Source organism: Triturus cristatus, chromosome 3_1, assembly GCF_964204655.1.
Source record: "Triturus cristatus chromosome 3_1, aTriCri1.1, whole genome shotgun sequence".
NCBI lineage: Eukaryota > Metazoa > Chordata > Amphibia > Caudata > Salamandridae > Triturus > Triturus cristatus.
The window spans coordinates 176,853,508-176,868,918 of NC_140583.1; the positions used below are offsets into that span (position 1 = coordinate 176,853,508).

The following is a 15,411-nucleotide window of genomic DNA, read 5'->3' on the forward strand; positions in this document are numbered from 1 at the left end:
TATGGGGCAAGATTGCCTTTCAATAGTGAAAAACGAAAATGGCAATATTTCACTATCAGAACATGTCACACACACCAGTACATGTCCTACCTTTTACATACACTGCACCCTGCCCAGGGGGGTACCTTGGGCCTGCCATAGGGATACCTTACATGTAAGAAAAGGGAAGTTTAGGGCCTGGCAAGTGGGTGCACTTGCCAGGTCGACATGGCAGCTAACAAACTGCTGTGGCAGGTCTGAGATAACTTTTCTGGGCTACTCATGTGGGCGGCACAATCATTGCTGCAGGCCCAATAGTGGCATTTGATTTAAAGGCCCTGGCACACTCAGCACACTTTAATAAGGGCTTACCAGTAAATCAGATATGCCAATCATAGATAACAAATCATGTTCACAATTTACACAGAAAGCTTATTCACTTTAGCACTGATTACAGTGGTAAAGTACCCAGAGTCCTAAAGGTCAGGAAAACATAGGAGGAAGAAGCAAAAAGTTTGGGGATAATCCTGCAAAAAGGGCCAAGTCCGAAAGGAGGACAACTCTTTTCAAGTGTACGCTCACATTTTCTGGAAATAGAATATGATTTCAAACATGTAAAACAAGCCACAATCTCATATAAGTTTAACCTAGGTACCAAAATGTTTTTATTGGGCCCTCATACTAGTTTCATCCCTTCTGTAGCAGCAGCAAGGGCGGACTGGAAACCAACATCATCCCTGCAAAAATGTTCCATAAGGACCACAGATTAGTAGACAAAGATTAGAATGGAGCCTGGCAGCCCAATCAAGTTCAGAATGCAACCCCTGAGCCTCTGGCTCACTGGGGAAATACGGAAGGGGCTGAATGGTCAAGCCATTACGAATGCACAGTTTGTCAGATAGTATTTATTTTCTTTTGTATGTGCTTTTATATAGCGCAAACCGGACCCAGATGGGTATCAGAGCGCTTTGCAATAGCCTTAGCTCCCTTGTATCAGAAGACAGGGTTTCTTTTTATGAGGTGCAGTAAAATATATAGGATAAAAACAAAAAAAACAAAATATTCTTCACAATTCAATATTACAGATTAAGCTATAGTGACTCTGTAATTATGATTAAGTCAGAGCTTCCATTAAAAAGCAGTTTTTATTTTACTAAAAACTCGGGGAAATGTGCACACAAGACCTTCCTAAACCAAAATATATCTAGTTTATGTTTGCCATGGCAAGTATTGTGAAGATTCATCAAAAGGCATGGGAGGGGAAGCAGGGTTTCATATTTTACCTCACATCGAAATGTTTTCTCTGAAACCCTCAACGGAATCACAGCAAGCTAGAAATGAAACTAGAGCATTTACGAGCACAGTGCCTTTGCATGGTGTAGTGTGAATCCGTTCATTAATGTATGAAAGGAATAAAGATAACAGAACCTTTAGCAAACGAGGACATTTTTTGACCTTCATTGCTCGAGGGTACTTCTTCCCCATCATCCTTTCAGATTTGATAACTCAGGCCTGGCTTTGTGGACCTGAAGGCTCTGATTTACAAGCCTCAAAACAATGGGGCATATTATCAAGGATCTATCGCCGAGTTATCGGCACTTTAGCGCAGCCAAAGTTGCGATACATTTATCGCCCCATTCACAAGCTGGAGCTAACATCTGATATCACCAGCTTTCCGGTGATAGCATGCTCAAAAAAACATCGCCAAGGATGACCCCGGCAACTATCACTAATGAGATGCAGAGTAGGCGTTCCCGAGCAAAAATCAGCAACAACACCACTCCACAACATTCTCAATGACCAGCCAGATCGGCGATAAGATCCCAAAACTGGCGATAAGGCACGTTAGCAGCAGGAAATTAACACCTGCTCTGACCTTGTGCAAAGCCGGACGACAACCTGAAGCATAAAAGGGAGCCCAGGCCAGGGCAACACCTGAAGAACAACAGATACCATGGAGCTATTCATCATGCAGCTCAGAGTCCCAACAGTGCCACAACACCCACCGCCACTACCCCCAGGACCACCCCACCCCAGACACCCCACCCGAACCACCACAGAGGCAGCGCAGACAAAGACAGCGGACCTTCAGGAAATACACCAGCCTCAAAAACTTAACACCAGAGCATGTCATTGCTCACTACAGACTCAAAAGGACAACCATCCTCCGCATCCTGAACATCATTGCCCACAGGCTGACGGCACCAACACAGCAGATAACCAACATCCCTCCGCAGACAAAGCTGCTGGCTGTGCTGCACCTGTTGGCCTCTGGGACTTTCCAACCAACAACCACCAGAGTCGGAGGAGTCTCACAGCCAGCCCTATCCAAGTTCCTCAAACCTGTCCTGGATGCCATCATCAGCTTGGTGCCCCAGTACCTATACTTCACCCACACTGCAGAGGAACAGCTGGACACCAAGCAAGGCTTCTATGCCATAGCTGCATTCCCGCACTTGTTGGGGGCAATTGACTGCACACATGTCCTACTTGTGCCCCCTGCCGACACTGCACACAATTACCGCAAAAGAAAGCACACGCATTCCATCAATGTGCAGGCAATAGTGTACCACCGGGGACTCTTCACCAATGTCGTCGCCAACTACCCAGGCAGTGTGCATGACTCATACATCTTCCGACAGTCCATCATCAACTGGTGCTTCCAGGATGGCACCCACGGAAATGCAGTGTTCGTTAGTAACTACCAAATGAACACACCACACACCTCAACTACACAATCATGCAACTCCCAACTCTGGCAAAACACATGTTACAAGCACACATACAACATGCCAAACAACATGCCCACCCACCAGACACAACTGCACAACTTACTGTGGTAACCTGGGCTAGCCATGTACAAGAGCCATCAACGGCATGGCACCTCAGCCACACATTAGCAGGATGTGGGGAGAGGTGGGAACCAGGCATGTGCGAAGGAGGCAACTGACCCATGAATGAGAATGTACACAATGCCAAGTGTAGTGTGGATGTGCTGGACAGACATATCCATGTAGACATATAATGCTGGTGGTGGTAGTGTTGTGGACAGTGTACGCAACCATTTCACCCCAGCCAGTGGGGAAGATCACGGAAATGTAGCTCGGTACGTTCCCCTTGTAAGCGTGTGCGGAGTGGGCTGGCCTTGTGTATGCCAGGCTAGCGTAGGGGTGTGCCCAACGTCTCTGTCAGGGCAGCCGTGCCGGCGAACCTGGACGCCTGCCGTAGTCCAAGCCGCTGCTCCCAGGACCAGTCAAGTAGGTCACACATTTGGAACTGAGTCTTGTTCACACAATGGAAGAGTACATATTTAAGGCAGAGGTTTAACCTCTATACTCCCTTCGATGTGGTGCCACCAACTCTGTGCATAGCATTCCGAAAACACCTGTCTGTGGGCCCCTGAGGGCTTCTGCCTTAGGCCTACACACCTGTCCAGCAGGCCTCAGACGAATCCAATTCCAACCCGACCCAGGCAGGACACGGCATCATCGCAGGGTGCACACCCACTCAGCTCTGGTGCCCCCACCTCTGTCAACTAGAAATCTACTACACATGCCATTCCAATGCCGTGTGTTAGAGATCCTGGAGGAGGTGGCTGCACAGCGGTTTCCCCACGCTGACCGCTCTCTCCGGCACACACTGCGGTCGAGTAGGGCACACAATTGGAACTGAGTCTTGATTTGTTAATTGCAGAGTTGACATCATTGTACAGGCCTCATCGCAGAATGCATCCCCTTCCAGCTCTGGTGCCACTGACTCTGTGCCATGGGAGTCATGGGCCCTCTCCCGTTGAACTTTGTTGGCATCTGAGTCTATGGCCTGGGGGTTGTCTTCATCATGTAGCTGATACTGACATGGTGGGAAAAAAGGAAACTGTAGCATTCAACTCCTCCATATTGTCTGTTTCTGCTTGCTTCTGCCCTCTGCATCATGCCCTGGATGGACATCTTCCGCTGCCCCCATAACTCCGCGGCATTCTCCTTGGACATCAACGAGGACCCGCTCAGCACTCGTGGCCCTATCTCAGTGCACCACAAGTCACCGTCCCTTGCGGGTGTGCCTGTGACGGCCGCAGGGCATCCGGGACCACTAACTCTGTGCAGCTCACGTCATGGACCCTTGCTGTTTGTACTTCGAACTTCTGATTGTCTGATCACTGTTGTAGTTGTTGCCAGCACCAACTAACCCCTGAGGGGTTGCTTACACTAGAACATCACTGTGTCGTTGTCAGGCTTGTGGACATGCGCAGGTAGGCATGACAATTGTATGCCGTAGGGATGCAAATGATGCAACCAGGATCGGGGGGAGGAAGGAGCAGCTGTGAGGCTACATAATATACATTGATGCTGCTCATTTGCAACAAGCAGTACATATCATACAGTAATTACAAGATCACACATATCACACACCAATGAACCAGTGAGCCGGCAAACACATCATGCAGGACCAACTATTGACTCATGTCTCTCTGCACTGTCACAGGTGACCAAGGATATGCAAGGATATGCACTCTGCGCTTGTATGATAACGCCCCTCCAAGCCCCAAACACACAGGCCCAGAGGCAGTACAATGCTGCCAACAAACGCACCAGGGGCATCATGGAACGCACATTTGGCGTGTTGAATTCACGTTTCAGGTGCCTGGACATCACAGGCTCCTGTACAGCCCAGACATCGTGTGCAAGATGATCGTTGCATGTTGTGTGTTGCACAACATATGTGTACGCAGCAAGGCACCATGGATACCAGTTTCAGAGGCACCGAACGATGATTATGAAGATGAGGCAGGTGGACCACACCCCACCACAACCACAGCAGGAATTACCCGTAGGGACACTATCATTGCAAATTTCTTCTGATGAACACGTCCCATTGTGACAGTCCATGGCACTCATGGGACAGTACAGGATAACCACAGGCACAACATGTGCAAATAAATGCATTCCAAAATAACATTCCCTAAGTGCATGTCACTCATCTGTTCGGGCATATCACTCAGACAGGTGTGAGTGTGACATGTGTTGATGACGATTTTATGATGTGTTCATGGATGGTGGGTGTGTCATCTCTGTGCAGAGGGGCTGTTTGGGGTGTCATGTATTCGAACTGCCAGTTCTATGTGTCACAGTTAGTAGGGTATCCCACTCTTCGGCGTTTCACGTGTGTCCAGTATCATTCCATTTTGGCTACCATTTGTGACCTACAGGTGACAACAGGGATCCTTTTGGGGTCAGTTATGTACCACCATGATGCAGGGATGCCCCCTGTGACTCAAATCCCAAAACATGGGCAACATGTACTGAGCGGGAGTCACTGCCCCTACATTCGTCCTCGCTGTCATTGTTGATTGATCATGGCAATGAGACGTCTGTGTGCAGGGGGGGTTGCTTGTCCCTCTGCAATGTGAAGGGGAGATGCGGTTTCACTGTGTGTTCCATGCATGTGTCTGCATTGGCGCAGTTTACATGCAGACTGCATGCCAATGTACATTGTGACTGTGAGGACATGCCTATGTGAGGCGGGACAATGGTCATTTGTTCTATGTCACGGATGTGTGGTTGTGCTCGTACATTGGCATCTCACCATTTTTGTACTCTGCTTTTATGGTACCTTTTCCCGCATGACGTGTGGAGAAGTGTGGCTCAGGGGTTAGAGGCGGCAGACCCGGAAGCTGAGATCGGTCCTGGACCAGGGTTCAATTCCCGCCTCGGCGGGTCTTGGGCTAAAAATTCCACGGACTCGATAATTCTCGCCCCGGTGCCTCCTCGACTCACGGGTTCACACTCTGCAACTCTGGGCAATAGCTTGCTTAATCTCCACAACGGCCCCTCGCGGCGGGATGCCTGACTTTCACCTTGTGGATACCCTGCTATCTCACAGGGGAATACCAGGACGGGTTCCCTAAGCAAGCGCCGGGAAACCCACAGCGGGTAGTTGTGCGCTATATAAGCTCAACTACATTTACATTTACATTTGTTGTCCTATCGCTCGCTCTGGCTGATTTTTGTATTGCGATTGGCCTCATCGCTGTTTCTTTTGCGCTTGTGTTTCGCATTTTTGCGGTGTCGCTTTGGTTTTAACTCGTCATCTGACGCGTTGTGGTGGGTCTATCGCATGGTGCCGCCGTGTTGAGAATACCACGTTAACACCGTGTTATTTTCCCGTGATAGACTGCGATGTGAAGAGTTGCGTTAAGCTACTTTTGTGATGAATATCAAACGTTCTTGAGAATATGCCCCAATGTTTTCTTTGTTGCCATTTCAGGACGTGGATTATGGTCACCTTGTACTAATTCCAAGTTCATGCAGCGTTACACAAGGCATATGATTATCCCATACATTTCATTTATAAAGAATTTAAGAACAGCAAAGGCAACCCAATGCTGCTGTTTTTATACTAGTTGAATGCTGATGTGAATTTAAGTAGTTTGAGACCTTTCATAAACAAAGATCTAAAAAATCACACTATTAAGAGATTCCTTCATTTGCAGTATTAGGGATTTTTTCAGTGTACTACCAAAATTGTATCACCTGTTAGCATCACTATTTCTCCTGTTACTCCACTAAGGTAGTCTCATAACAGCAAGCTAGCAAATTTTCCTCCCCACCCTTCTACTCTTAATCTCATTTTATGCATGTCTTCATCCTACCCACTTCCCATATGAGCTCATCACCCTACTTCAGTCCATTAAACCCTGCTGTACATAATATAACCCATTGAGCCCTCCATCTTCTAACCACTCACATTGTTCCAGAAGTAGTTCTTCAATGTCAACTCTTTTACTAATCTGTATCTCTCCAATATCTAACCGCAATGCTTTAAAGCAAGTGGTCTTGTCTCTGCTCAAGGAACAGACAGCCACAACCCTTTGTCCTTATGTCTGTCAGGCTATCGCGTCTCAATTGTTTTTCGGTGAACAGCTTGTGTCAAATTTACTTACCCTCTACCCCAGCTCAAAGAATCCACTCTACCCAAAGGCATGTGTGGATCTAGAAGTAAATTTGGCAAGCACATCATGAGGAGTACTAGGAAAAGAGCATCTTAGAAAATACATCTCAGTGAGTTCCAGAAAAGTCAGAAATGTGCTACAGCTCATAGCCTCGAGATTTAATTTCTGTGGATTGTGTGGATTGAATTCGGCCCAAAGTGTCAGGACCATCCACTTGGAACCGTTCTACATTCAATGCAAAATCAAAACAAACTATAAATCTGCAGCAGTCAAAATACATGTAGCATTAGCAAGAGCAATCTGGAAACAACCTGCTGAGAAATCCAAGCTCGGAAAAGCATGGACATGGTAATGAAAATGTTACTATGAAATATAGGACTCATTGTTTTCTAAAGTCTCACGATATTTCAAATTTAGACATTACGCATGTAAATTGCTGGTTTTCAAATACATAGCGAAAGCAGTCATATTTTAGTTTGCTTACTCAAATACGTTTAGACGCGATCCATTAATATTAATATTCCAAATGTTGGCTGTTCCATTATTGCGAATAGTTCCTTGAATGAGAACGCTTAAAAACCCCACAACCATGACAACCATTTGGAAGGCATCAGTCCAGACCACTGCTTTCAGTCCCCCCTGAAAAATGAAAAAAGGAATGTAAAGCATGTTTTGAAAGTCCATCAATGGTTTGCAAATAGCAAGACAGCATGTGAAATAAAAACACCTTTTGTGACTCTGCCTTAACATGTCGTGTAAAATATGAACAGTTTAAAATAGAAATAATGAAAAAGCGAAGCTTTTGCAAAAGGTAGTAGAGGGTGTGTGTGGGGGAGGGGAGCAGCCTCCTTGAAGCAAGCACTAACAAGGAGAAATGTATTAATAAAACGAAAACGCCCATTGCTTGTGTACTGACGTTTGCCGCATTCATACATTGTGTGGGATCCTTCCATGTGTGTCTAGACTCAGGAATTTGCACTTTAAGAGGCTTAACCGCCGGTGCGTCACTTGTTCTGGCGCTCCAGTGGTGCAAACCTCTCAGCCACATCTATGAGGCCACACAAAGCCACTATGCGTGGCCTCATACATATGGAGTAAGGCAATACTGTGCAAGTTGCTGCACTGCCTCACTCTGCGCCAGGGCGTTGTGGTGGGTTTTCCCATGCAACACCAATAATTTTGAGTTGCTCCAGATTTACTTAATCACATAAACCTGGGGCCGCTCCAAAGCTTACGCCTCATCAGAGCAGGCATAGCGAGGAGAAATATTTGTATTTCTCCATGTTTGTTCCTCTTAACATGTGTGCTACAGCACACTTAGAAAGCGTAAGACACTACTCGGATTTGTTTTTGTGCAGGAAGATGCTCCTTCCTGCACAAAAACAATCATGCATGCAATGCAGACACCCTTACACCTTGGGGCAAGGGTGCCTGCGTTGGGGCATCGCGGCAAATTGTGCACCAGTGCAGGGGGAAAGAAAAGGAATTCACCGTATTTGATTAATACGGTGCATTCCTGCCCTTTCATATTGGTGTAGGGCAGCGCAGCAAGAAGGCTGGTGGCGCTGCCCAACGCCAATTCACTATAAACGAGGCCCTAAGAGTGCCACAGCTGGGAAAGACAGAGCAGCTAGTTAATCTTACTAGTTATAGCTCTGTGCTATTTTGTCCCCCTTGTGCAATGCAGCACAGCACATTCTATTGCTATGCTCTGTTGAAAATTAGTAAATCTGCCCCTAAGTCTTCAGTTTATTTTATGTTTTTTACTAAGGGAAAGGAGGGGAACATTTCTTTAATTTCAATAACTTTTGATTTTCTCATACACAAATAACATGCAAAAACAGCTACTGTGACTGGTAAAAAGAAGCATGCATAGTCTGACTGGAATGCTATAGCAGTACATTGTGGAATCTATCCCAAAGAATACTGATGGGTGACATGTGATGGCACGACTTAAAGCTGTGAGGGCCTGCAACATCTGGCTTCATTAGTGAGCACTTTAGAAAGGTCAGCTCAGCAAGACTGAATAAAGCAGTGAGTTGTTGCTTTGAGAAATAACTAGTTACTTTTTATCTTAGAAGATGAAATACAAGAAGTAAAACCAAACAAAACCAGTTTGATATATTTTCAAATAAAGTGTTATTCATGTACTAGGGGTTTGTTGCTTACATATGTTCAGCAACGGTCCATGGTCTAGTTAAGGGTTTGTGCCCTGGCGCAAAAATTCTTCCATGACCTGGTCTGGGGCAAAATTTGTTTTTGCAATTCCACATTGCTAAATAGTGCAGAACGGTTTTGCACTGATATATGCACCAGGGAAATCTTTCTGCAATAAAGTCACTGCTGTAGCGAACAAACCTCGAAGAGTGCCCGAGGGCTGCCTCTTAAGAGTTGCACTGAAACCGAAAATCTCTAAATGTTATCATAACAGAGACGGCATAACTCTGTTTCGAAAGAGTCCACTGTGGGAAGCGTAAATGCGCAGATTCTATTCCTTTCCAGTGTTGCTGTTTCAGACATACCAGGGTGCAGTAGAACGTGCAGACAATCCCTGTAGCAAACACAGCGCCCCACAGATCGAAGCCGGTCACTGAGAAAGAAAGAAACGAACTGTATTTAATTACATTACATTAAAAATGTCCCCTCAATTAGTTACATTTACTGCCATTATGAAAAATAAATATCTCATCGTCAGCGGTTACTGTAAATGCAACTAGTTATGTCACTTTTTTGACTTCAAAGAACTAATATATGTGGTAAAGGGCACACCTGAATTGTGATCATGACTAAAAATGAAACATAAACACAAGGAAAAGGAAAAGGAAAAGCAGGAGAGCCAGCTACATTGCACACGATAACAAAAACAACGTTTTTAATGTCATTTTCCATGATAACCACAGTGAAACTGCTATTCATATTGTGACATTACCAGTTCATTGTTGTACTATTGTGTTACATTTGTGTTTTGTGTGCTTTTTCCCACTACTGTCCATGCTGTACATATATAATAGATGTGCTTGATCTACGATGTAAGGACTTTAGTGATACTGTTGGGCATATTATCAAGCACGGTGTTAAAATTATCGCCGCTTTAGCGGCAGGAAACTGCCGCTAAAGCGGCGATAATAGAAGCCCATGTTGACACCAGAACATGGGCTTCTATGGGAATTCTCAAGGGCATATTATCAAGCCCATTATCACTGCTTTAGCGGCAGTTTTCTGCACGCCACAGCGTGCAGCACGATGCACTGACTCGCTTCACTGTGAAGACTGAATGCATTTCTATAACCATTTGTTCACATCCTCATAAAGAGAAGTGCATTTCAATGCAAGGAATGGTGAGCCAATTCTTTACTTCGCCAATGTTTTTTGCTTTCTATTCTTGCTTTTGTTACAGGGGGCCGATATTGCAGCACTGCTGCAAAACCAGCCCCCAGTAACATTATCGGCCCTCACCCATCCAAAACTGGCCCCCACCATTCCGTCCCACTGGGAAAATGCCCGGTGCCCGCTACGGCCTATCCGGCCCACGACCACTGCAGACTGCTGTGGAGCTGCGAAGGCAACCGGGCTTTCGTGCCGCAGCAGGGCATTAGGGCTTCCTCCAGCACCTTCATCTAGGCTGTATCAATGCTGCACCACCCAGGCTTCCCACTTGCCATACAACCTTACCATGGAGTTGCATGGATCGGAGGGTGGTCAGAGGGGGTGCTGGTTTGGGCTTATGAAGGCAGTTTTGAGAATACATCTTGCCTCAATTGGTACCCAGTTGAGTTTCTTGAGAGTGAGAATGATAAGCTCATAGCGACTCTCCTGTGACAGTAGTCTGGCCGGTGCATGGAGTTTGGCTTTCAAAGGGGCAACATTTATTTTTGGAAAACCAGTGAGCGTTGTGTTACTGTAGCTCAGCTTGGAAAGGAATAATGATAGCACCGCAGTCTTTAGGTCTTCAATGGGTGTAAAGGTTTTAATTATTTTAAGGTGCCTCAACGTGTATAAGGCACTTTTGGCTAAGGCATTGATGTGCTCTTTCATGGTCAGGTTTCTATCAAGTGTAATCCCTAGAGATGTGACAGGGTTGGAGATGAACAGTTTGCAGTTTAATGCAGTGAGGTTGTCGAGCTAGATGTCTGTGAGAAAGGAGTTTTCTTTCGGTTGGATAAAGAGGAGTTCAGTTTTTTTGGGGTTGAGCTTAAGATGGTTGTTGGTGAGCCAGGATTGAACCATGGAAAGAGTGCTGTTTAAGTACTAGATGTATTTAACTGATGAAATTGTAATGTAGAGCTGGGTGTCATCTGCACAAAGATAATGGACAATTCTGGCTTGTGTCAGGATCGTTGCACGGGGTTACATGTAGGGGTTGCATAGGACAGAAGACAGGATTGACCCATGCGGAACTCCTTGTAAGACTGATGTTGCTTTTGAGGTGTAGTTGTTTAGTATGACTAATTGTGAACGTTGGTTCCGAAACGAAGAAAACCACTGAAGGATGGTTCCATCGGTGCCTGCATGCTGTGAGAGAGTGGTTTAGAGGATGTCATGGTTGACAGTATCAAAGGTCGCCGAGAAGTCCAGGAGGACTAGGCCAGAGGCCTGCCCTTCATCCAGAGATGTGTGGAGGTCGTCTATGATGTTCAGTATTGCAGTTTCTGTACTGCAGCCTTTCCTGAACCCAAATTGGAAGGTGTCATGCAGGTGATATTTTTCAATGTGATTATTAAGAAGTGCAAGCACACATTTTTGATGGTTTTGGTAAGGAGAGGGAGGAAAGTTATAGGCCTGTAATTGTTAAGGTCGTTCTGATAGGCCTCCGTGTTTCTGGTGAGGGGTGACTTGGCTGAGTTTGAGGAAGTTCGGCATGGAGCCACTCGATAAAGAAGAGATAATGATTTTGGTACGCGCAGAGGGGGCCCACTGGAGCTCGGGTCACCCCCTGCTCTGCAGGGGCTGGGGGGCCTATGGTATGCCACTGCACCTCTCACATGAACAGAGTGTGCAGTTGTAGCACATGTAACACCTGTAACCACTGGGCAGGCTGAAGTTTCAATTGGGATAGGACAGAATATAAATGGGAGTCTAAATTCATCTAACCCATTGTTGTTGATTTTAAACAAAGAAACAAAGGATGTCATGACACTGGAATTCAAACACAATGATTCCCCCTGGATATGTCCTAAAAATACACTGAGCATGCAAATCTCAGTGTACAAATTGCAAGATGAGGTGCAAAGTCATGATAGAACCACAGGACAAGGTATTTCAGAGAGATTAAGCTAGTACAGTTCCTCAGCAGGCACACAAATCAGATCTAGGCAGTGCCTGGATAGGCATCCAATTATGGGACAGGAAATATGCAGCACCATGCTCCTTTTTCAGTCCAACTACAAGTTCAAAGGAAGGCACAATGCCCTAAATTGGGGCACAATATTGTAGACTGTGCAAGTATGCTAGAGGCAAAAGTCACCACTTTAGTTACTTTTGCCTCTAGCATACTTGCACAGTCTACAAACTGAAGGACAAACTCACAGGCTGGGGAATCAAGGTCACAATAGTTTGCTAATATACACAACCGCAGGTGTGGATTTCCAAGCCAAGGGAGGAGCCCTGCCCCGATGCAACTCTTGACCCCCCGAGACAGAACTCAGGCCCTCAAACTATAAGGTAGAGGGAGAAGCCATATTCTATCCTACGCAGCCCCATTGGTGCCAAAATGTCTGCAACAAAGAGCGGATCCAGGTCAGTGACACAAAACACCCTGATCTGCTTCAATACACTGGGTGTTGATAATTTTGATAATGCACAAGACTGGGCTTGGCTTTCCGCCACCCTAGTCTCTGAATCCTCAGCCTGATTAGGGTCTCCGTGGAGCTCCTAAGCCCTTCCAATATTGTAGTGGCACCTGAAGTGTCTCTTAACATCTCTTCCTGGAATTTGGATGGTTTGTTCCAGAAGCTAGACGAAGAAGATTTTTGCAAATACTTGCATGAATTTCATGTCATTATTTTGTAAGAAACCTGGCTGGAAGTATCAACTCCCCTAGCTGTCTTTTCTGACATTTTCACCCCTGCCAGTAAAACGGCCTTGTAGGGGATCCCCATTGCTGGGGCAGCCATGCGCTTTATAAATCTTTTAACACAACATAACATAACATAGCATCCAAAGGATGGTTTAGCCATGTATGTTAGAATCGAGGTACTGTTCCAGATCATGAAACAACAGTCCCGTGCACTCATACAGATATCGGTTCCACAGAGTCTGTGTGTCATTGGTATGACATGAAAAATGTTGATGCTTCACAATTTTTGTGTATCCTTTAATGGGTCATCAGGCGAGAACACAAAAAGCCAGCCGACACGTGTTTCGTCAGAGAGAAGGTCACACTCTGACTCTTCAGGGCTGGAAACAATACAAACACATAATTGGCATAATACGATATACAATTTCTTTTTACAATTCTTGAACATGACACAAGCACACTGAGAGTGCGAAGGAAGCAAAGCAGAAAACAAGAGGGATAGGACACCATAGATCCCCCAAGGGTGACTAATGTCACGAAAAGATTCTCAACTGGTGAATAGTGCCCTATCAATTGATCATGTGTAGAACAATAGAAGAGACCACTATTATTCCCAAGAACATGTGTTGAAAAACCACCACACCTGGTAAATACCCGGTAGACGCAAATTGATGTTGCCACTGAAACACCAATACAGAATGAAAAAAGACCAAACAGCGCAATGTACCACATAAAAGAGAAACAACATGACCCGACATCTTACCTAAAAGACCGGAAGTAATCTAAAATATCAAGAAATATGTAATGCTCATGCGTCCCATCGAAACACGGATAGTCGTTCAATCAGCCTTGTTTAGATAAAGGACTTCATATATAGCTATGGTCTACCAACCTGCAAGTAAAAGAAGAAATATAGAAAACCTAGCACCTAAAATACTTATTGAATATTGCCACTCTAAAGTGCCCAAAAACAAATTTTATTTTTTTATATATATTTTTAATATCGATTCTAGGTCCCAGATAGCCCTCACTATGTGCTTGTAACACACATAGACATGGCTTACCTACAGAAAAGAGATAATTATCCCCGCGAGTCACGTCTATGCAGACTATGTAGTTCACAGATCCTTCGAAAGTATCTCCATCTCTAGAACAGATAAAACAATATATATACCAATATCAGTCGGCCTATCAATCTGAAACACCACGTGTGTACCTCCACCATATGTCATCTTTACAGAAAACTTACATTTTCCGAAATCATTGGTGCCAAAATGTCTGCAACAAAGAGCGGATCCAGGTCAGTGACACAAAACACCCTGATCTGCTTCAATACACTGGGTGTTGATAATTTTGATAATGCACAAGACTGGGCTTGGCTTTCCGCCACCCTAGTCTCTGAATCCTCAGCCTGATTAGGGTCTCCGTGGAGCTCCTAAGCCCTTCCAATATTGTAGTGGCACCTGAAGTGTCTCTTAACATCTCTTCCTGGAATTTGGATGGTTTGTTCCAGAAGCTAGACGAAGAAGATTTTTGCAACTACTTGCATGAATTTCATGTCATTATTTTGTAAGAAACCTGGCTGGAAGTATCAACTCCCCTAGCTGTCTTTTCTGACATTTTCACCCCTGCCAGTAAAACGGCCTTGTAGGGGATCCCCATTGCTGGGGCAGCCATGCGCTTTATAAATCTTTTAACACAACATAACATAACATAGCATCCAAAGGATGGTTTAGCCATGTATGTTAGAATCGAGGTACTGTTCCAGATCATGACCCTAGATGTATGGGAAGGTTGCTTAGAGTCCATGAAGATCATTGGTTAGGCCAAGGCCCATAACCTGCCCTTGGTAATAGTAAACTACACCAACCCAAGCTATGGGGAGAAGAAAGCATTGCTAGAAGAAATACTGGGCATTGTGACAGGTTTAAGACTGTGTACATTCCTGACGCCTGACTGTTAGTAAACGGGTACTTAATTTTTTTTTTTAAATGGGATATTAAAGATGGGCATACCATCAAGCAAGACCATATTTGAATATATGAAAAATCCAATTCCACAATTGACAATACATTAGCCAGTCTGGCGCTATTCAACAAGATAATCAACTTTTGCATCGATCATCACCCTGAGAGCGATCACTAGCCACAGATAATAAAATTTGCCATTAGTCTTACTCCATACAAAAACGCCAATATCTTGTAGGTAGATGTGCTTGCAAAGAACTATGGGGCATATTTACAAGCTAGCGATAAAAAATTATCGCCGCTTTTGTGGCCGTTTTCGGCCGAAAAGTGGCGATAATTTTATCGCCTAATTAGCAAGGCACGCTAAAGCATGAAACCTTGCTTTAGCGTGGGGATTCCTAACGCCCAGCTTTGCATCTCTAATGAGATGCAAAGTGGGCGTTCCTGCCCTAACATGACAGGAGAAATGTCGCTAAGCGACATTTCTCCTATCATTAAGC

At 45.1% G+C, this 15,411-nt stretch overlaps 1 protein-coding gene across 3 annotated transcripts in view; it reads right to left on the reverse strand.

Moving 5' to 3' along the window:
• The window catches only part of SLC5A12 (solute carrier family 5 member 12), a 262,873-nt gene that overhangs the window by 120,321 nt on the left and 127,141 nt on the right, over positions 1-15,411 (reverse strand). For all 3 annotated transcript variants that reach the window (XM_085643630.1, XM_085643628.1, XM_085643629.1), the window contains exons 4-5: positions 9,451-9,518; positions 7,413-7,567 (exon numbers count right to left, since the gene is read on the reverse strand). In XM_085643630.1, coding sequence (XP_085499756.1) covers positions 7,413-7,567; positions 9,451-9,518 — 223 coding nt within the window. The remainder of the gene's footprint in view (positions 1-7,412; positions 7,568-9,450; positions 9,519-15,411) is intronic.